This window comes from Boleophthalmus pectinirostris, unplaced genomic scaffold, assembly GCF_026225935.1.
Source record: "Boleophthalmus pectinirostris isolate CB_2022bp ecotype Guang Dong unplaced genomic scaffold, ASM2622593v1 HiC_scaffold_12, whole genome shotgun sequence".
NCBI classification, from domain to species: domain Eukaryota; kingdom Metazoa; phylum Chordata; class Actinopteri; order Gobiiformes; family Gobiidae; genus Boleophthalmus; species Boleophthalmus pectinirostris.
In genome coordinates, this window is record NW_026571018.1 from 38,932,541 (window position 1) to 38,953,101 (window position 20,561).

A 20,561-nucleotide genomic window follows, 5' to 3' on the forward strand; every position below is an offset into this window, starting at 1 on the left:
TGTTTAAAAGTAAAATTCTCTCATTTAATATTATATCGAGAGATAATTTAATTGCTCTGGGGGCAGTGGGTCGGGGCCCCTTCAGATTTGGGGACCGTCGACTTTTGCCTAATGTTAGCGCCGCCTCTGGCCCTGCAGCCCGACATGTCCAAAACTCTAAACGCTCTGTTCCACCTTGTGATGTCACTGGAGCACTTCCTGTTGTTTTTTTTGTGATGAGGAAACGACATTAAAGCAAAGATCAGATAAAAGTGTGATGTGGGAGCTTTAAATTTGATCGATTATTGAGATGAATGAGGAAAAACATTGTTAAACATATTTTATTGTTCTTAATCTGTGTGTCGTTCTTCCTTCGTTTTTCAAAATAAAAACAAAAATAAGAAAACAAAAAAACAACTATTTGCTTCGTTATTTGTCTCCAAAAACAAAAAAAAAAAAAAAAAAAAACAGATAAAGATTCGTTTTTTCAGTTTTTTATTTTGTGTTTAAATGAAAAATGGAAAAACGGACTAAACCAGGACTAAACCAAGACTAAACCAAGACTAAACCAGGACTAAACCAAAACTAAACCAAGACTAAACCAGGACTAAACCAAAACTAAACCAAGACTAAACCAAGACTAAACCAAGACTAAACCAGGACTAAACCAGGACTAAACCAAGGACTAAACCAGGACTAAACCAGGACTAAACCAAGACTAAACCCTAAAAGGACTAAACCAGGACTAAACCAGGACTAAACCAAGACTAAACCAGAACTAAACCAGGACTAAACCAGGACTAAACCAGGACTAAACCAAGACTAAACCAGGACTAAACCAGGACTAAACCAGAACTAAAACGTTTTCAGTCCCGGTCTGGCCCCAGTCTGGTCATAGTCTGAACCATGGTCTGGTCCTGGTCTTGTCCTGGTCTCAGTCTTACTCCCAGTCTCCCGTCTCAATCACAGTCTCAATCATGGTCTCAGTCCTGGTCCTGGTCTTGTCCCAGTCTCAGTCCCAGTCTCAGTCACGGTCTGGTCTTGGTCTTGGTCCTGGTCCCGGTTTCAGTCCCGGTCTCTGTCCCAATCTGGTCCCGGTCTAAGTTCTGAGTGGGTCCCAACCTGGTCCCGGCCTGGTCCCGGTCTCAGTTCCGGTCTCAGTCCCAGTCTCAATCATGGTCTGGTCCTGGTCTTGTCCCGGTCTCAGTCCCGGTCTGGTCCTAGTCTCTGTCTCAGTCCTGGTCCTGGTCTTGTCCCGGTCTCAGTCCTGGTCTCAATCACGATCTGGTCCTGGTCTGCTCCTGGTGTAAGTCCTGGTTTCAGTCCCGGTCTGGTTCCGGCCTGGTCCTGGACCTGGTTTAGTCCTGGTTTAGTCCGTTATCCTTTTTTTTTTTCATTTAAACACAAAATCTAAAACTGAAAAAACTAAATCTTTATCCGTTTTTTCATTTTGGTTTTGGAGACAAATAATGAAGAAAATTGTAGTTTTTTTACATTTTCTTATTTTTGGTTTTATTTTGAAAAACGACACACAGATTGTTCTTGGACCCTAGAGACGTCCGGGACTGTTACCTGGACGGTTCCGAGAGTCCCTTTGGGCAGCAGGACTCGGTGCCCGTAGACCTCGACCGTGACCTCGCGGAGCCACGACACGGACGCCATCCCCCGATTCTCGTTTTTGGCCTCCACGCTGAAGAAGGGCAGCCCGGTCAGCTCCCAGCAGGGGCGAGCCAGCAGATACGAGCACGTGCCCTGGAAACACGAGAGAACGTTCACGACCGCGATAAAAACTCTGATATCTGTGTTTCGTTATAATGGAAACGCACGGGTCCAACTGTTTCAGCTCTGATCAGGCCCGTCCACACGTGATCCATGGACCTGGGGCAAGAAACTTCACATGGGCCCCTCTCGTATAAATGTATAGAAACAGGGTCCATTTCTTGGCCCCTAAGTCCACGACAACAGAGCCCTTTGTCCCGTCCCCCGTAGACTCCCCCACTTCTGATACCAGCGTTGATATTTTGGCTTTAAGTCTCAACCGATATCCACCAATCTGGTTTAAAATGCTCAAATTAATCCACTCTGAGGTTTTTATTTCACTGTTTTGTCCCTGAATCAAGATTTGAACTTTAATGACAGAAGAATTAATGTATTTAAATTCAGTGATTTTGCTGCACCTAAATTATTGAGACAACACAGTCAAATATGCAGATTTAATTTTGGTTTACAAAGTTTTTAATAATCTTACTCCACTTCCTCTAAAGGAGTTTATGAAAAGAAACTCAAATCTCACAACAAGAGCAGGTTCTAGTCCAGGGGTGTCAAACATCCGGCCCGGGGACTGAATCCAGCCCTCCAAGATCTTTAATGTGGCCCTTGGGTGATTTTCTACTAAAATATTTTAATGATATTTTCTATTAAAATCTTGTTAATTTTCTGTGGTGTTTATCACAGCAGCGTCTCCAGCGTCTCTGTACGTGGCCCCTCCCACCAGAGCAGCACAAATGAAGACTTGTCTCTTTCCAAACGCTCTTAAAGGACGATCGTTTTGACTGTTGACCGTGACACCCTCATCAGAAAAATGTCCAACATGAGAAAAGTGGAGCCGAGTGCAGGATTTTACAACAAAAATTGGACTTTTTCCTGTTTACAGACAAGTTCATGTTCAAACTTTGTGTTGAAATTGTATTTTTCTTAAAGTTTCAGGTTGTTCATAATATTATAATAGGTAACACTTTATAATAACTACACCTTATTTAGCTTTAATAAAGCATGAACAAAGACTTAATTAATAATGATTCACGCTTAGTTACTACTTAATTACTACCTTAATTCGCACTTGTACTTAATTTGCCTGTGCTGTAAATAGTTACTCATAATTATTTCATACTTAATTACTCATGAACTAACCATTTATTAATGATTAGTAAGTTATGAGAGAATGATTTACTAATAATACAATGCAATGATAATTCAGGCAGCTGTTATCTGTTAGTTAAGTCTTTTTGAGAGTTTTTCTAAAGTGAAGATGAATTATGTTTTATTAAGCATTTACTAAGCGTGAATCATTATTAATTAAATCTTTGTTCATTATTAATTAAGTCTTTGTTCATGCTTTATTAAGGCTAAGTAAGGTGTAGTTATTATAAAGTGTTAACGTTATAATATTTTGTAAAAGAAAGAGTTCATCAATTAAAAAAGATTTGTGTAATAGATTTGTGTTTCTCTGCACAAATATTTGAACTTATTGTTATTTTTGGGGTTTATATGACATGAGTTTTCTGATCCGGACACTTTGGGATCAAAGTCGTTTGGACACGACCCCCGGAACAAGATGAGTTTGACTCTCCTGGTTTACATGATCGCAGAATAAATTAATTGCGCTTTAAAATCAGAATAAACCATCCAGTTAATTCGGATTTAAGTTTAATTCCGAGTAAATTTAATTCCAAATAATCATTAATTAAGTTTTCACATCTGGTCAGTGACTGTATATCAGAGGTGTTGTTTAAAAAGAGTTTGAGGAAATGTTGGATATTTCATGGTGATGTTTGATAATCTTTTGTGGATGTTTCATTGTGTTTTAATCCATGTTTGAATGAAAAGAATTTAATCCATGGTGTTTTAATGCAATTTTTCTACATACACTATATATATATATATATATATATATATATATATATATATAGATATATATATATATTATATATAGTTTTTTTATGCACAGTGATAATGTAAAATTTTTAATGTATCATAAGGTGGAGGCTTTAATATTTCGCCCTATTGGGTTTTTTGCCTTTTCCGGCACCGACTTTTTATGTAGTCTGTTTCTTTTTATTGTCATGTTATATGCGCAAAATAAATAAATAAAATAAAAAATAAGTGTTTACATGGTCTTTTTAAAGCAGAATTATTTTTTATTCTGAATTTAAATTATTTTTACTTGCCACTTTCGCCCCCGCCGGACACTGTCACCTTTTTTTTTTTCTTTTCAGTTTGCAGGTCTGAAAATAACTAACTATCCGCTGTCCTGGATGAGCTTCATTTGGAGCTTTGGTCTGAACCCTGGTGTCGGGCTCGGCGGTCTCGTCCTCACCTGGAAGTGGTAGAGGAACCCGTCGAAGGTGTGGTAGTGCGGGTCCCCGAACACGACGCAGGTGCTGGTGCGCGTGGGCTGGCAGTAGAAGGCCCCCTCCTGGTGCTCGCAGGTCTCCAGCTGCCCGCACGGCGCCCGCTCACACTGCACCTCGTTGTCCAGGTCCAGGCAGCGGCACCTCTGCGAGCACTGGTCCGACAGCCAGAAGATCTCGCCCGGTCGGTAGTAACGTCCTGAAGACGGCACGGGCAGAAGGTCGGAGGGTTTTACAGAGAGAAACGAAAAGACAGAGCGAACGTCTACTGGGAAAAAATCACACAAAACTGAATCTACGAGTTTCAGGTCATGTTCTGATGTTCTGATGTTCTGATGTTCTGATGTTCTGATGTTCTGATGTTCTAATGTTCTAATGTTCTGATGTTCTAATGTTCTGATGTTCTGATGTTCTGATGTTCTGATGTTCTGATGTTCTGATGTTCTAATGTTCTGATGTTCTGATGTTCTGATGTTCTGATGTTCTAATGTTCTGATGTTCTGATGTTCTAATGTTCTGATGTTCTGATGTTCTGATGTTCTGATGTTCTGATGTTCTGATGTTCTAATGTTCTGATGTTCTGATGTTCTGATGTTCTAATGTTCTGATGTTCTGATGTTCTGATGTTCTAATGTTCTGATGTTCTGATGTTCTGATGTTCTGATGTTCTGATGTTCTGATGTTCCTCCTCAAAAACAGAATCTCTCCAAAGACAATTTCAGACTAAAATCAGGTCTACACCACGACTAAAATCAGGACTAAAACTAGGACAAAAAATCTGAACTAAAAGCAGGACAAGACCAGGACTAAACCAGGACTAAAACCAAGTCTAAACCAGGTCTAAACTAGGTCTGAACTAGGTCTAAACCAGGTCTAAACCAGGACTAAAACCAAGTCTAAACCAGGTCTAAACTAGGTCTGAACTAGGTCTAAACCAGGTCTAAATCAGGACTAAAACCAGAACAAAACCAGAACTAAATCCAGGTCTAAACCAGGCCAAAAAGTAGGTCTAAACAAGAACTAAAACCAGGATTAAACCAGAACTAAAATCAGGACTAAAACTAGGACAAAAAAGAGGACTAAACCAGGTCTAAACTAGGATTAAACCAGGATTAAACCAGACCTAAAACCAGGTCTAAACCAGGACTAAACTAGAACCAAAATCGTGACTAAAACCAGCGTTAAACCAGGTCTAAACCAGGACTAAAACCAGGTCTAAACCAGGTTTGAATCAGGTCTAAACCACATCTAAACCAGGTCTAAACCAGAACTAAATCAGGGTTAAACTAGGTCTAAACCAGGTCTAAACTAGTATTAAAATCAGGAGTAAAACCAGGTTTAAACCAGGTCTAAACCAGGACTAAAACCAGGTCTAAACGAGGTCAAAACCAGGTCTAAAACCAGGACTAAACCAGGATTAAACTAGAACTAAAATCTGGACTAAAACCAGGGTTAAACCGGGTCTAAACCAGACTAAAACCAGGTCTAAACCAGGTCTAAACCACAACTAAAACCAGGACTAAACTAGGTCTAAACCAGGCCAAAAAGTAGGTCTAAACAAGAACTAAAACAAGGATTAAATCAGAACTAAAATCAGGTCTAAAATCTTGAATAAACCAGGTCTAAACCAGGATTTAATCAGGTCAAAACCAGAACTAAAACCAGGATAAAACCAGACCTAAAATCTGAACTAAAACCAGGACTAAAACAGGACTAAACCATGACTAAACCAGGTCTAAACTAGAACTAAAATTGGGACTAAAACCAGAATTAAATCAGAAATAATACTAGGATTAAAATCAGGATTAAAACCAGGTCTAAACCAGGACTAAACCCAGACTAAACCAGGACTAAACCAGGTCTAAACCAGTCCTAAACCAGGACTAAACCAGGTCTAAACTAAACCCGGACTAAACCAGGTCTAAACCAGTCCTAAACCAGGACTAAACTTGCCGTTGTAGCTGCAGCCGTTGGCCGGGTCGATGAGCTCCGTGTCGACCCTGAAGAACCATCGCCCGGGGACGTTGACGTTGGTGGTTTGCTCGATGTTGACGACGTCGTTGGAGCGAGACCCCGGCAGGTTGAAGAAATGCCCGATGTCTCCGCCGTTGAAACCTGACTGAGTGTGGAGGGCGACACGAGGGACCAGAGTGAGGGACCAGAGTGAGGGACGGACCACAGAAGAACCTCTGCTTCATCACTTTTTAAACTCTAAAGTCTAAACACCAAACTTTGAAATTTTTAACTCTGAAAAAAACATGTTGGAATTGTTTTTTTGTTCTGGAAAAAAAGCTCCTACTGTATATTACAATAAACAGACTCCGGTGAGTCATGTTCTAATGTTTCCTCCTCAAAAAACAGACCTGAAGTTGTGTGTTGTGTTGTTTGTTTCATTCACACGTTTGATTATTATTTTGTTTACATCTGCAAAGCTCCAAACCAGAGTCCTGCACCTGTCGGGCCCCGTGACGACCCGACAGGTGCGGGAAAATAGTTGCTGAAACGGGCGGATTTTAACATTCTGGAATTTTATGAGAGATTAGTGATTACACACGGGCACGTCAGGACTAAACCAGGACTAAACCAGGACTACACCGGGACTACACCAGAACTACACCGGGACTACACCAGAACTACACCGAGACTACACTGAGACTACACCAGAACTACACCGAGACTACACTGAGACTACACTGAGACTACACCAGAATTACACCAGAACTACACCGAGACTACACCGAGACTACACTGAGACTACACCAGAACTACACCGAGACTACACCGAGACTACACCAGAACTACACAGACTACACCGAGACTACACCAGAACTACACTGAGACTACACCGAGACTACACCAGAACTACACCGGGAACTACACCAGAACTACACCGAGACTACACCGAGACTACACTGAGACTACACCAGAACTACACCGAGACTACACCGAGACTACACCAGAACTACACTGAGACTACACCAGAACTACACCAGAACTACACTGAGGCTACACCGGGACTACACCAGAACTACACCGGGACTACACCAGAACTACACCGAGACTACACCGAGACTACACTGAGACTACACCGAGACTACACTGAGACTACACCAGAACTACACCGGGACTACACCAGACTACACTGAGACTACACTGAGACTACACCAGAACTACACCGAGACTAAACTGAGACTACACTGAGACTACACCAGAACTACACCAAGACTAAACTGCACCGAGACTACACTGAGACTACACCAGAACTACACCGAGACTACACCAGAACTACACTGAGACTACACCAGAACTACACCGAGACTACACCAGAACTACACCGAGACTACACCAGAACTACACTGAGACTACACCAGAACTACACCGAGACTACACCAGAACTACACTGAGACTACACCAGAACTACACCGGGACTACACTGAGACTACACCAGACTACACCAGAACTACACCGAGACTACACTGAGACTACACCAGAACTACACCGAGACTACACCGTGACTACACCAGAACTACACTGAGACTACACCGAGACTACACCAGAACTACACTGAGACTACACCAGAGAACTACACTGAGACTACACCGAGACTACACCAGAACTACACTGAGACTACACCAGAACTACACCGGGACTACACTGAGGCTACACCGGGACTACACCAGAACTACACTGAGACTACACCAGAACTACACCGGGACTACACTGAGGCTACACCGGGACTACACCAGAACTACACTGAGACTACACCGGGACTACACCAGAACTACACCGGGACTACACCGAGACTACACTGAGACTACACCAGAACTACACTGAGACTACACTGAGACTACACCAGAACTACACTGACACTACACTGAGACTACACTAAGGAAATGATCCAGATGATTCTAGTGAAGGTGTGTGGAGTTTAAAAACACAGTGGAGCACTCCCTGTATTAACACTTAATGACATCATAAGGTGGAACAGAGTGTTTTCAGTTTGAGAGAAGAAGAACTCTGCTAAATCTGCAGAGTTTGTGAGTTAAACACGTGAATGAAACAAAACACAACTCCAGGAAACTCCGTCAGAACACAGATCAGAAAACATCATAATAAATCAGGTTGCCATGGTTACAACAGAACGTTAAAGGTTGTATAGAGGATTTTCCAAGGAAGGAGAAATCCAGCGACTGTTTGTCCTTTTTCAAATGTTGTGCATGTGTGAAACCACCTCCCCTCCCCCACAGCTCCTACGTAGAAACACCTCCTCCCTCCTCCTCCTTACGCCACAAACAGGTTTGTTTACAGCCGCTGCACATGACTTGTAAACAACTAACTACAGTGTTGGTTAGACAAGACGGAGAAGTGAGGAGCAGGAAAGGGGTGCAGGGAAGGTTGCGCGGAGATTCAGTGCGAATGAACTAACTACAACACGCAGCAGCAAGCGACTCTTTCTTTGCCTTGAAAATTACGTTTTCAGACATAGGATATCGCTTTTGTGTCCTGAAAAACGTTTGTCTCGCTCTTGGAAATAAAGTAGGTTTTCATAATAAGCAGAAGTTTCCTGTCCAGGAGTAATTTGTGGACCAGTGGTTCAGTCTTTAGACCCTTGCGTCTGCTTCAGTCGCACCATCGCTGGAATGAATCTTCCAAGAATCACCTTAGTTTTGGCTTCGCTGCTTTTCCCCTTGTCTTCTTCTTTCACCTCAAAAACGGACTTTCTTTTGCAGCGAACTGCTCCTGGATTCTTGTCGCCATCGCAACAAACTTTGTGCGAACTGCGAGGAAGATATAGGTCAAAAAAGCCGCTAAGAACTGTTGCGTTGGTGGAGTAAACAGCGTCTGTGTCGTACATAAACCACGTACCGGCGGCGCAGGCAAGTCAGTTACACTAGAAACGTAGGGAAGTTTGATTGACAGCCTGTCAGCTCACAGATAACGAGGCAGTGTCGTTATCTATTGGCAAATGTTTAGCCCCACCACGTCCAGAGTTGATGAATTTTTTTTGGTCATCATAATTACAAGGCGACTGCACCTTTATAATCTAGCCGCGCTGGGGTTTTCGAGGTCCGCGTCCACAGGGGGGCGGCGGCGAGCGTCCCGGTGCTTTACCTGAGCCGTGGTTCCTCCGAGCCCGGTGAGCGGGTCGCCGCCGCTGGCCGTGCCCGTGCTCCACGTGATCTCGCCGTAGTTGAACATGCTGAAGAACGCCACGCCGTCGGAGATCAACACCGTCTGGAACGTGTTCACCTGAAAAACCGACAAAAGGGAGTCCGGGTTTACTCCAAATAAAACCAAAATAAGAAAACAGATAAAAAACAACGATTTTCTTCATTATTTGTCTCCAAAACCAAAATGAAAAAAACAGATAATGATTTAGTTTTTCAGTTTTTGATTTTGTGTTTAAATGAAAAATGGAAAAAATTGACTAAACCAGGACTAAACCAAGACTAAACCAAGACTAAACCAGGACTAAACCAAGACTAAACCAAGACTAAACCAGGACTAAACCAGGACTAAACCAAGACTAAACCAGGACTAAACCAGGACTAAACCAAGACTAAACCAAGACTAAACCAAGACTAAACCAGGACTAAACCAGGACTAAACCAAGACTAAACCAAGACTAAACCAGACTAAACCAGGACTAAACCAACTAAACAAGACTAAACCAGGACTAAACCAGAAACCAGACTAAACCAGGACTAAACCAGGACTAAACCAGGACTAAACCAAGACTAAACCAGGACTAAACCAGGACTAAACCAAGGACTAAACCAAGACTAAACCAAGACTAAACCAGGACTAAACCAATCCTGATCACCCAACCATCCCAACACTCCTGGTTTAATCCTGGTTTAATCCTGGTTTAATCCTGGTTTAGTCCTGGTTTAGTCCTGGTTTAGGACTGAGACTGGGACCAGGACTAAGACCAGGACTGAGACTTGGACAAAATCAGGATTGAGATCAGGACTGAGATGAGGACCAGACCACGACTGAGACCTTGTTTTAGTCCTGGTTTTAGTCCTGGTTTAGACCTGGTCTAGTCCTGCTTTAGTCCTGGTTTAGTCCTGGTCTAGTCCCGGTTTAGTCCTGGTTCAGACCTGGTTTAGTCCTGGTTTAGTCCTGGTTTATTCCTGGTTTTAGTCCTGGTTTAGTTCTGGTTCCGACGTGGTTTAGTCCTGGTTTAGTCCTGGTCTAGTCCCGGTCCTGGTCTAGTCCTGGTTTAGTCCTGGTTCAGACCTGGTTTAGTCCTGGTTTAGTCCTGGTCTAGTCCCGGTCCTGGTTTAGTCCTGGTTTAGACCTGGTTTAGTCCTGGTCTAGTCCTGGTTTAGTCCTGGTCTAGTCCCGGTCTAGTCCTGGTCTAGTCTGGTCTAGTCCCGGTCTAGTCCTGGTCTAGTCCTGGTCTAGTCCCGGTCTAGTCCCGGTCTAGTCCTGGTTTAGTCCTGGTCTAGTTCTGGTCTAGTCCCGGTCTAGTCCCGGTCTAGTCCCGGTCCTGGTCTAGTCCCGGTCTAGTCCCGGTCTAGTCCTGGTCTAGTCCTGGTCTAGTCCTGGTCTAGTCCCGGTCTAGTCCTGGTCTAGTCCTGGTCTAGTCCCGGTCTAGTCCCTGGTCTAGTCCGGTCTAGTCCCGGTCTAGTCCCGTCCCGGTCTAGTCCCGGTCTAGTCCCGGTCTAGTCCCCGGTCTAGTCCTGGTCTAGTCCTGGTCTAGTCCCGGTCTAGTCCTGGTCTAGTCCCGGTCCCGGTCTAGTCCGGTCCCGGTCTAGTCCCGGTCTAGTCCCGGTCTAGTCCCGGTCTAGTCCTGGTCCCGGTCTAGTCCCGGTCCTGGTCTAGTCCCGGTCTAGTCCCGGTCTAGTCCCGGTCCCGGTCTAGTCCCGGTCTAGTCTCACCGGTCTAGTCCCGGTCTAGTCTCACCGGTCTAGTCCCGGTCTAGTCCCGGTCTAGTCCCGGTCTAGTCCTGGTCCCGGTCTAGTCCCGGTCCTGGTCTAGTCCCGGTCTAGTCCCGGTCTAGTCCCGGTCCTGGTCTAGTCCCGGTCTAGTCCCGGTCTAGTCCCGGTCTAGTCCCGGTCCTGGTCTAGTCCGGTCTAGTCCCGGTCTAGTCCGGTCTAGTCTAGTCCCGGTCTAGTCTCCGGTCTAGTCCCGGTCTAGTCCTGGTCTAGTCCTGGTCTAGTCCTGGTCTAGTCCCGGTCTAGTCCCGGTCCCGGTCTAGTCCCGGTCTAGTCTCACCGGTCTAGTCCTGGTCTAGTCCCGGTCTAGTCCTGGTCTAGTCCCGGTCTAGTCCGGTCCCGGTCTAGTCCCGGTCTAGTCCTGGTCCCGGTCTAGTCCCGGTCTAGTCTCACCGGTCTAGTCCCGGTCTAGTCCCCGGTCCTGGTCTAGTCCCGGTCCCCGGTCTAGTCCCGGTCTAGTCTAGTCCCGGTCTAGTCCCGTCTAGTCCCGGTCTAGTCTAGTCCCGGTCTAGTCCCGGTCTAGTCCCGGTCTAGTCCCGGTCTAGTCCCGGTCTAGTCCGGTCTAGTCCGGTCTACCGGTCTAGTCCGGTCTAGTCTCTACCGGTCTAGTCCCGGTCTAGTCCCGGTCTAGGTCTAGTCCCGGTCTAGTAGTCCCGGTCTAGTCCGGTCTAGTCCGGTCTAGTCCCGGTCTAGTCCCGGTCTAGTCCCGGTCTAGTCCCGGTCTAGTCGGTCTAGTCCCGGTCTAGTCCCGGTCTAGTCCCGGTCTAGTCCCGGTCCCGGTCTAGTCCCGGTCTAGTCTCACCGGTCTAGTCCCGGTCTAGTCCCGGTCTAGTCTCACCGGTCTAGTCTCACCGGTCTAGTCCCGGTCTAGTCCCGGTCTAGTCCCGGTCCCGGTCTAGTCCCGGTCTAGTCTCACCGGTCTAGTCCCGGTCTAGTCCCGGTCTAGTCTAGTCCCGGTCTAGTCCCGGTCTAGTCCCGGTCTAGTCCCGGTCTAGTTCCCGGTCTAGTCCCGGTCTAGTCCCGGTCTAGTCCCGGTCCCGGTCTAGTCCGGTCTACCGGTCTAGTCCCGGTCTAGTCCCGGTCCCGGTCTAGTCCCGGTCTAGTCTCACCGGTGTGGTCTGACTCCCTCCGTAGAACGTGACCTGGTGCCAGGTGGCGATAAAGACCCAGGAGGCGCTGAAGCCCGGCAGGTTTTTGAAGTATTTCCTGACGTCCTGTGAGGCTCGGTCCAGCACCTCGGCCTCCGTCGTCTCCCTGTAGTAAACGTCGCCCCGGATCCCGTTGTGGACGTCGGCCCAAAGGGGAGCGATGAACGAACGGCTGTCGCTCAACGGGAAGGCCTCCGGGGTGAACTGACTCACCTGCACGTTAAAGGAGATCACCCCGTTGTTGTTCACCTGCGGGAACAAAGGGACGGAACAAAAGGGACGGACCAAAAGGAGGGACCAAATGGAGAGACCAAAGGGAGGGGTAAAAGAGATGGAACAAAAAGAGGGACCAAAGTGAGAGATCAAAGGGAGGGACCAAAAAGAGGGACCAAACAGAGAGACCAAAGGGTGAGACAGAAGGGCAGGACCAAAGGAAGAGACCAAAGGGAGGGAGCAAAAGGGAGAAAGGGAGGACAAAGGAGGGACCAAAGGGAGAGACCAAAAGGACCAGAGAGAACAAAAAGAGGGACCAAAGGGAGAAAACAAAAGAGGGGACCAAAAAAGAGAGACCAAAATGGAGACAAATGGAAAAAAAAACAAAGGGGGGACCAAATGGAGAGACCAAAAGGAGAGATCAAATGGAAAAAAAACAAAGGGAGGGACCAAATGGAAGAGACCAAAAGGAGAGATCAAATGGAAAAAACAGAGGGAGGGACCAAATGGAGAGACCAAAGGGGGGGACCAAAGGGAGGGAACATAGGCAGGGAACAAAGGGAGGGACCAAGAGAGGGGGAGGGACCAAAAGGAGGGATTAAAGGGAGGCGCCGAAGGGAGGGGACCAAAAAAGGTGGGACCAAATGGAGAGACCAACAGGGAGGGATAAAAGAGATGGACCAAAAAAAAGAGGGACCAAAGTGAGAGATCAAAGGGAGGGACCGAAAAGAGGGACCAAACAGAGAGACCAAAGGGTGAGACAGAAGGGAAGGACCAAAGGAAGAGACCAAAGTGAGGGAGCAAATGGAGGGACCAAAGGGGAGGGAAGAAAAGGAAGAGAGCAAAGAGAGGGACAAAAGGAAGGGACCGAAGGGAAGGATCAAAGGGTGGAACAAAAGGGAAGGACCAAAGGGAGAGTCCAAAGAGAGAGACCAAAAGGAGGGACCAAGGGGAGAAACAAAAAGGAGGGACCAAAGGGAGAAACCAAAAGGAGGGACCAAGGGGAGAAACAAAAAGGAGGGACCAAAGGGAGAGACCAAATGAAGAGACCAAAAGGAGAAACCAAAGGGAGGGACCAAATGGAGAAACCAAAGGGAAAGACAAAGGGGAGGGGCAAAAGGAAGAGACCAATTGGAAAGAGAAAATGGAGAGACCAAAAGGAGAGACCAAAGGGAGAGACAAAAGGGAGGGGCCAAAAAGAAAAGAGGGACCAAAAAAGAGAGGGACCAAAGTGAGAGATCAAAGGGAGGGACCAAAGGGAGGGATCACAGGGAGGGATCAAAGAGGGGGACCAAACAGAGGGACCAAACAGAAAGACCAAAGGGAGAGATCACCTTTTAGAATCTGATGGAACAAATTATCTTCTGGACCATAACAAAATAAACATAAGTGCTGTGCTATAAACCTCAGGTGTCTGTAGTTTACTTAAAGCTGCACTGTATAACTTTTCTGGTGGCGCGTCTGTCAAACACTTTTCTATGAGGAGATGTTGTTGCTTTGTCTGGAATGTTCCACACTATGGCATTAAACCTTTCTATCTTCATGGAGACCAAACTAGACCAAGTTCCAGGTCAGATCTGTGGAGAGGCGACCCCGCTCACAGTCACTATGTCTGTTTGTTTTTCGAGGGATTTTTGACCCGTAAATCCTCCTGTGATTGAATAAATGTAAAGTCGAGCTGTTTAAAGTCACACTGTGGAACATTCCAGAAGGAGCAGTGACGTCTCCATGGAAACGAGCAGGTGACAGACCCTGATTCTAAGTAACAAAACGGAGCGCTCCCCCGGGCGGCTTACGTAGGCGGTGCGGTACGGGATGTTGAAGAACACAAAAGGCACGAGGAGAGTGATTTCAGGGGAGCTTCCGTCGTCCATCTTCGGGGTTTCCAGGTCCCGGTGCTCAGGTCCGAACGGATACAGCACGTCCTGACGGTCTCCTGCAGAGCCAAGGACACACGCAGGATCAGTAAGAGAACTGACGGGAAAACTGTGACAGGAAACTGAATGTCTGCGTTAAAGTGTAGTTTGTGAAGTGGACCAAGGTTCAAGCAGAGAACTGTTACTGAAACTGTTTCTTCGACCAAAATAAACAAACTTCTCCTTTGTCGTGGATTCTACCTGGACCACTGAGGGATTTTACACGTTCCTTAAAACTTCCTGCGCATTTCTACCATTTCTTGTAGTCATAGCGGATAATCTGGACCCAAGTTTCACATTTGGAATTCCAAACGCAAGTATCAGAGGCTCTGTTCAGACTGCAGCCTGAAGTGACCAAAATCTGATTTTTTTGGCCTCTATGTTCCTGTATCTGATCTTTAAATGACAGTCTGAACCACACAGATCTGATTTTTTCAAATGTGACCCAGGACACTTGGATATGTGCTCCTAAAACCGATACATATCTGATCTTTAACATGTGACTTCAGTGTGAACGGCCAAAGCGCATTCATCCACCTACACGTTATCAACAAGACACAAACGTTCTTCTCGTCAGACGAAAATTTTAAATCACTGTCCCACCACTCTTGGCTCCGTCTCCACATCCACACGTTCCTTTCAACGTTCTGTCCCACAAAAACACCACGACCAAAAACCTGGTCCTTCTCAATCTCCTCCTTAAAACAAGTCAGTTGTTCATGTTGTGGCTCCGGTACGAGAGGAACTTTAAAATCTCCAGGTGCTCGATGCTGCGTCCATGTTTGGACAACTTGTGTAAACACAGAGACGCTCGCTGCGGTTGACGTCGTCGTGTCTCCAGTGTCACATGTGGGACACTTTTGGGCCGTTTAATGTTCACACTGGAGTCACATACAAGTCACATTTAACTGGAAATGTGAACGACCTCGAAAAAACATCGGATTTCACAAAAAAATCTGAATTGAGCGTTAAGTCCTGCAGTCTGAACGTAGCCGTAGTGACCAAAGAGCCAATCAGGAGCGACGCCGTTAGAAGTAACGCCTCTTCTGAAAATAAAAACCTGTTGCTAACTCGAGCGGGACTGACCTCGGGGAAAGAAGGCGTCTGATCGGTCTGTTATTAATGTTCAGATTTGGATTTAGGGACAAAATGTTGAAATAAAACCCCCAGGATCATGCACAGCTGGACGTGGCGGTGCCCGGCGGTGTCAGGTCGGGGCAGGGGCTGAGAGGTCACCTGCGTCTGACTCTTCTGCACCGTTAGTCCAAACCGGAAACTCAAATGTCCTGGCCATAGTTGATCTTAAAGAGACCGATACAGACACGACTTTGACCCAGAAGTCCCATCCATCCATTTTCTTCCGCTTATCCTGGGGGCATCAGTCTAAGCAGGGACTTCCTACACCCCAGACATTTTTCCGAGGTGTTCCCAGGCCAGTCCAGAGACATCGTCCCTCCAGTGTGTCCTGGGTCTTCCCCGGGGCCTCCTCCCGTGTGACTGAGCTCCTCACTCTATCTCTAAAGGTTCGTTCACACCAAAAGCGTCAAAAAACACCTTGACGTTTCTATTTGGAGCCTTTGCATTTGAGTTCAGACGCCCCTGACGCTCGTGTCTTTGACGCCGTGGACGAACGGGACAAAAATACTTGACGCGCGTCCGTTGCCCTGGAAACAAGAGCCCGGTCCTGGACTTTTCCCGAAACAATGTCAGACCAGACTGAGACTTTAGTGTTTTTATCACATAAAACATCAGCGGAGGAAATCGACTCGACGACTGGAGCGAGTTTATATTTATACTCCACTAATGACACTGGATCAGTCCTGGTTTAGTCCCAGTCTAGTCCTGGTTTGGTTCCGGTCTAATCCCAGTCTAGTCGTGGTTTAGTCTTGGTCTATTCAGGGTCTAGTCCTTGTTTAGTCCCGGTGTAGCCCTGGTTTGGTTCCGGTCTGGTCCTTGTTTAGTCCCGGTCTGGTCCTTGTTTAGTCCCGGTCTGGTCCTTGTTTAGTCCCGGTCTGGTCCTGGTTTAGTCTCGGTCTGGTCCTTGTTTAGTCCCGGTCTAGTCCTTGTTTAGTCTCGGTCTAGTTCTTGTTTAGTCCCGGTCTAATCCTTGTTTAGTCCCGGTCTAGTCCTTGTTTAGTCCTGGTCTAGTCCTTGTTTAGTCCCGGTCTAGTCCTTGTTTAGTCCCGGTCTAGTCCTTGTTTAGTCTCGGTCTGGTCCTTGTTTAGTCCCGGTCTGGTCCTTGTTTAGTCCCGGTCTAGTCCTTGTTTAGTCTCGGTCTGGTCCTTGTTTAGTCCCGGTCTAGTCCTTGTTTAGTCTGGTCCTTGTTTAGTCCCGGTCTCCTTGTTTAGTCCCGGTCTGGTCCTTGTTTAGTCCTTGTCTTGTCCTTGTTTAGTCTTAGTCCTTGTTTAGTCCCGGTCTAGTCCTTGTTTAGTCCCGGTCTGGTCCTTGTTTAGTCCCGGTCTGGTCCTTGTTTAGTCTTAGTCTAGTCCTTGTTTAGTCCCGGTCTAGTCCTTGTTTAGTCCCGATCTAGTCCTTGTTTAGTCCCGGTCTAGTCCTTGTTTTAGTCTTAGTCCGGTCTAGTCCTTGTTTAGTCCCGGTCTGGTCCTGTCTAATCCTTGTTTTAGTCCCGGTCTGGTCCTTGTTTAGTCTTGGTCTAGTCCTTGTTTAGTCCCGGTCTAGTCCTTGTTTAGTCCCGGTCTAGTCCTTGTTTTAGTCCCGGTCTAGTCCTTGTTTAGTCCCGTTAAGTCCTTGTTTAGTCCGGTCTAGTCCTGTTTAGTCTTGGTCTAGTCCTTGTTTAGTCTTTCTAGTCTGTTTAGTCCCGGTCTAATCCTTGTTTAGTCCCGGTCTAGTCCTTGTTTAGTCCCGGTCTAGTCCTTGTTTAGTCTTGGTCTAGTCCTTGTTTAGTCCCGGTCTAGTCCTTGTTTAGTCTTGGTCTAGTCCTTGTTTAGTCCCGGTCTAATCCTTGTTTAGTCCCGGTCTAGTCCTTGTTTAGTCCCGGTCTAGTCCTTGTTTTTAGTCCGGTCTAGTCCTTGTTTAGTCTTCGGTCTAGTCCTTGTTTTAGTCCCGGTCTAGTCCTTGTTTAGTCTTTGGTCTAGTCCTTGTTTAGTCTTGGTCTAGTCCTTGTTTTTAGTCCCGGTCTGTCCCTTGGTCTAGTCCTTGTTTAGTCCCGGTCTAGTCCTTGGTCTAGTCCTTGTTTAGTCTTGGTCTAGTCCTTGTTAGTCTTGGTCTAGTCCTTGTTTAGTCCCGGTCTGGTCCTTGTTTAGTCTCGGTCTGGTCCTGGTTTAGTCCCGGTCTGGTCCTTGTTTAGTCCCGGTCTAGTCCTTGTTTAGTCTTGGTCTGTCCTTGTCCCTAGTCCTTGTTTAGTCCCGGTCTAGTCCTTGTTTAGTCCCGGTTAGTCCTTGTTTAGTCCCGGTCTGGTCCTTGTTTAGTCTTAGTCTAGTCCTTGTTTAGTCCGGTTTAGTCCCGGTCTGTCCTTGTTTAGTCCCGGTCTAGTCCTGTCTTTTAGTCTTAGTCTAGTCCTTGTTTAGTCCCGGTCTAGTCCTTGTTTAGTTCCCGGTTCTAGTCTTGTTTAGTCCCTTGTCTAGTCCTTGTTTAGTCCCGGTCTGGTCCTTGTTTAGTCTTAGTCTAGTCCTTGTTTAGTCCCGGTCTAGTCCTTGTTTAGTCCGGTCTAGTCCCTTGTTTTAGTCCCGGTCTAGTCCTTGTTTAGTCTTTGTCTAGTCCTTGTTTAGTCCCGGTCTAGTCCTTGTTTAGTCTGTTTAGTCGGTCTAGTCCTTGTTTAGTCCCGGTCTAATCCTTGTTTTTTAGTCCCGCGGTCTAGTCCTTGTTTAGTCCCGGTCTAGTCCTTGTTTAGTGGTCTAGTCCTTGTTTAGCGGTCTAGTCCTTGTTTAGTCCCGGTCTAGTCCTTGTTTAGTCTTGGTCTAGTCCTTGTTTAGTCCTTGGTCTAGTCCTTGTTTAGTCCTTGGTCTAGTCCTTGTTTAGTCCCGGTCTGGTCCTTGTTTAGTCTCGGTCTAGTCCTTGGTTTAGTCCGGTCTGGTCCTTGTTTAGTCCCGGTCTAGTCCTTGTTTAGTCCTTGTTTGGTCTAGTCCTTGTTTAGTCCCGGTCTAGTCCTTGTTTAGTCCCGGTCTAGTCCTTGTTTAGTCCCGGTCTAGTCCTTGTTTAGTCCCGGTCTAGTCCTTGTTTAGTCTTGGTCTAGTCCTTGTTTAGTCCCGGTCTAGTCCTTGTTTAGTCCCGGTCTAGTCCTTGTTTAGTGTCGGTCTAGTCCTGTTTTAGTCCCGTCTAGTCCTTGTTTAGTCCCGGTTAGGTCCCTTGTTTAGTCCCGTCTAGTCCTTGTTTAGTCCGGTCTAGTCCTTGTTTAGTCTCCTAGTCTGTCCGGTCTAGTCCCCGGTCTAGTCCTTGTTTAGTCCGGTCTAGTCCTTGTTTAGTCCCGGTCTGGTTTAGTCCTTGTTTTAGTCTTGGTCTAGTCCTTGTTTAGTCCCGGTCTAGTCCTTGTTTAGTCCCGGTCTAGTCCTTAGTTTAGTCCTTGTTTAGTCCCGGTCTAGTCCTTGTTTAGTCCTAGTCCTTGTTTAGTCTTGGTCTAGTCCTTGTTTAGTCCGGTCTAGTCCTTGTTTAGTCCCGGTCTAGTCCTTGTTTAGTCCGGTCTAGTCCTTGTTTTAGGTTGTCCTGTTTAGTCCCGATCTGGTCCTTGTTTAGTCCTTGGTCTGGTCCTTGTTTAGTCTTAGTCTTGTTTAGTCCTTGTTTAGTCCCGGTCTAGTCCTTGTTTAGTCCCGGTCTAGGTCCTTGTTTAGTCCCGGTCTGTCCTTGTTTAGTCCCGGTCTAGTCCTTGTTTAGTCCCGGTTCCTTGTTTAGTCCCGGTTAGTCCTTGTTTAGTCCTTGTCTAGTCCTTAGTTGGTCCTGGTTTAGTTCTGGTTAGTTTAGTCCCGGTCTGGTCCTTGTTTTAGTCTAGTCCTGGTTTAGTCCTCGGTCTGGTCCTTGTTTAGCCGGTCTAGTCCTTGTTTAGTCCCGGTCTGGTCCTTGTTTAGTCCGGTTAGTCCTTGTTTAGTCCCGGTCTAGTCCTTAGTCCGTCTAGTCTAGTCCTTGTTTAGTCCCGGTCCTAGTCCTTGTTTAGTCCCGGTCTAGTCCTTGTTTAGTTCTTGGTCTAGTCTTGTCCTTGTTAGTCCCGGTCTAGTCCTTGTTTAGTCTCTAGTCCGTTGTTTAGTCTTGGTCTAGTCCTTGTTTAGTCCCGGTCTAGTCCTTGTTTAGTCCCGGTCTTAGTCCTAGTCCGGTCTAGTCCTTGTTTAGTCTTGGTCTAGTCCTTGTTTAGTCTTGTCTAGTCCTTGTTTAGTCCCGGTCTAGTCCTTGTTTATCCCGGTTCTAGTCCTTGTTTAGTCCCGGTCTAGTCCTTGTTTAGTCCCGTCTAGTCCTTGTTTAGTCCCGTCTGGTCCTTGTTTTAGTCCGTCTTGGTCCTTGTTTAGTCTTTAGTCTAGTCCTTGTTTAGTCCCGGTCTGGTCCTTGTTTAGTCCCGGTCTAGTCCTTGTTTAGTCCTTGTTTAGTCCGGTCTAGTCCTTGTTTAGTCCGTCTTGTTTAGTCCCTTGTTTAGTCTAGTCTAGTCCTTGTTTAGTCCCGGTCTAGTCCTTGTTTAGTCCCGATCTAGTCCTTGTTTAGTCCCGGTCTAGTCCTTGTTTAGTCTCGGTCTAGTTCTTGTTTAGTCCCGGTCTAATCCTTGTTTAGTCCCGGTTTGGTCCTTGTTTAGTCCCGGTTTGGTCCTTGTTTAGTCCCGGTCTGGTCCTTGTTTAGGTCTGGTCTAGTCCTTGTTTAGTCTTGGTCTAGTCCTTGTTTAGTCCCGGTCTAAGTCCTTGTTTAGTCCGGTCTAGTCCTTGTTTAGTTCCCGGTCTAGTCCTTGTTTAGTCCGGTAGGTCCTTGTTTAGTCGGTCTAGTCCTTGTTTAGTCCCGGTCTAGTCCTTGTTTAGTCCCGTCTAGTCTAGTCCGGTCTAGTCCTTGTTTAGTCGGTCTTGTTAGTCCTTGTTTAGTCCCTAGTCTAGTCCTTGTTTAGTCCCGGTCTAGTCCTTGTTTAGTCCCGGTCTAGTCCTTGTTTAGTCCCGATCTGGTCCTTGTTTAGTCCCGGTCTGGTCCTTGTTTAGTCTTAGTCTAGTCCTTGTTTAGTCCCGGTCTAGTCCTTGTTTAGTCCCGGTCTAGTCCTTGTTTAGTCCCGGTCTAGTCCTTGTTTAGTCCCGGTCTGGTCCTTGTTTAGTCCCT

General features: G+C 46.5%; 2 protein-coding genes across 2 annotated transcripts in view; both read right to left on the minus strand.

Moving 5' to 3' along the window:
- LOC129407530 (CD5 antigen-like) overlaps window positions 1-20,561 on the minus strand; it is a 303,815-nt gene that overhangs the window by 183,021 nt on the left and 100,233 nt on the right. The window lies entirely within an intron of this gene.
- LOC110160399 (alpha-tectorin-like) overlaps window positions 1-20,561 on the minus strand; it is a 91,547-nt gene that overhangs the window by 60,178 nt on the left and 10,808 nt on the right. The window contains 6 exon segments of the mRNA XM_055148954.1: window positions 1,552-1,731; window positions 4,076-4,308; window positions 6,063-6,228; window positions 9,222-9,359; window positions 12,163-12,450; window positions 14,211-14,339. Of these exon segments, the coding sequence (XP_055004929.1) occupies window positions 1,552-1,731; window positions 4,076-4,308; window positions 6,063-6,228; window positions 9,222-9,359; window positions 12,163-12,450; window positions 14,211-14,339 (1,134 nt within the window).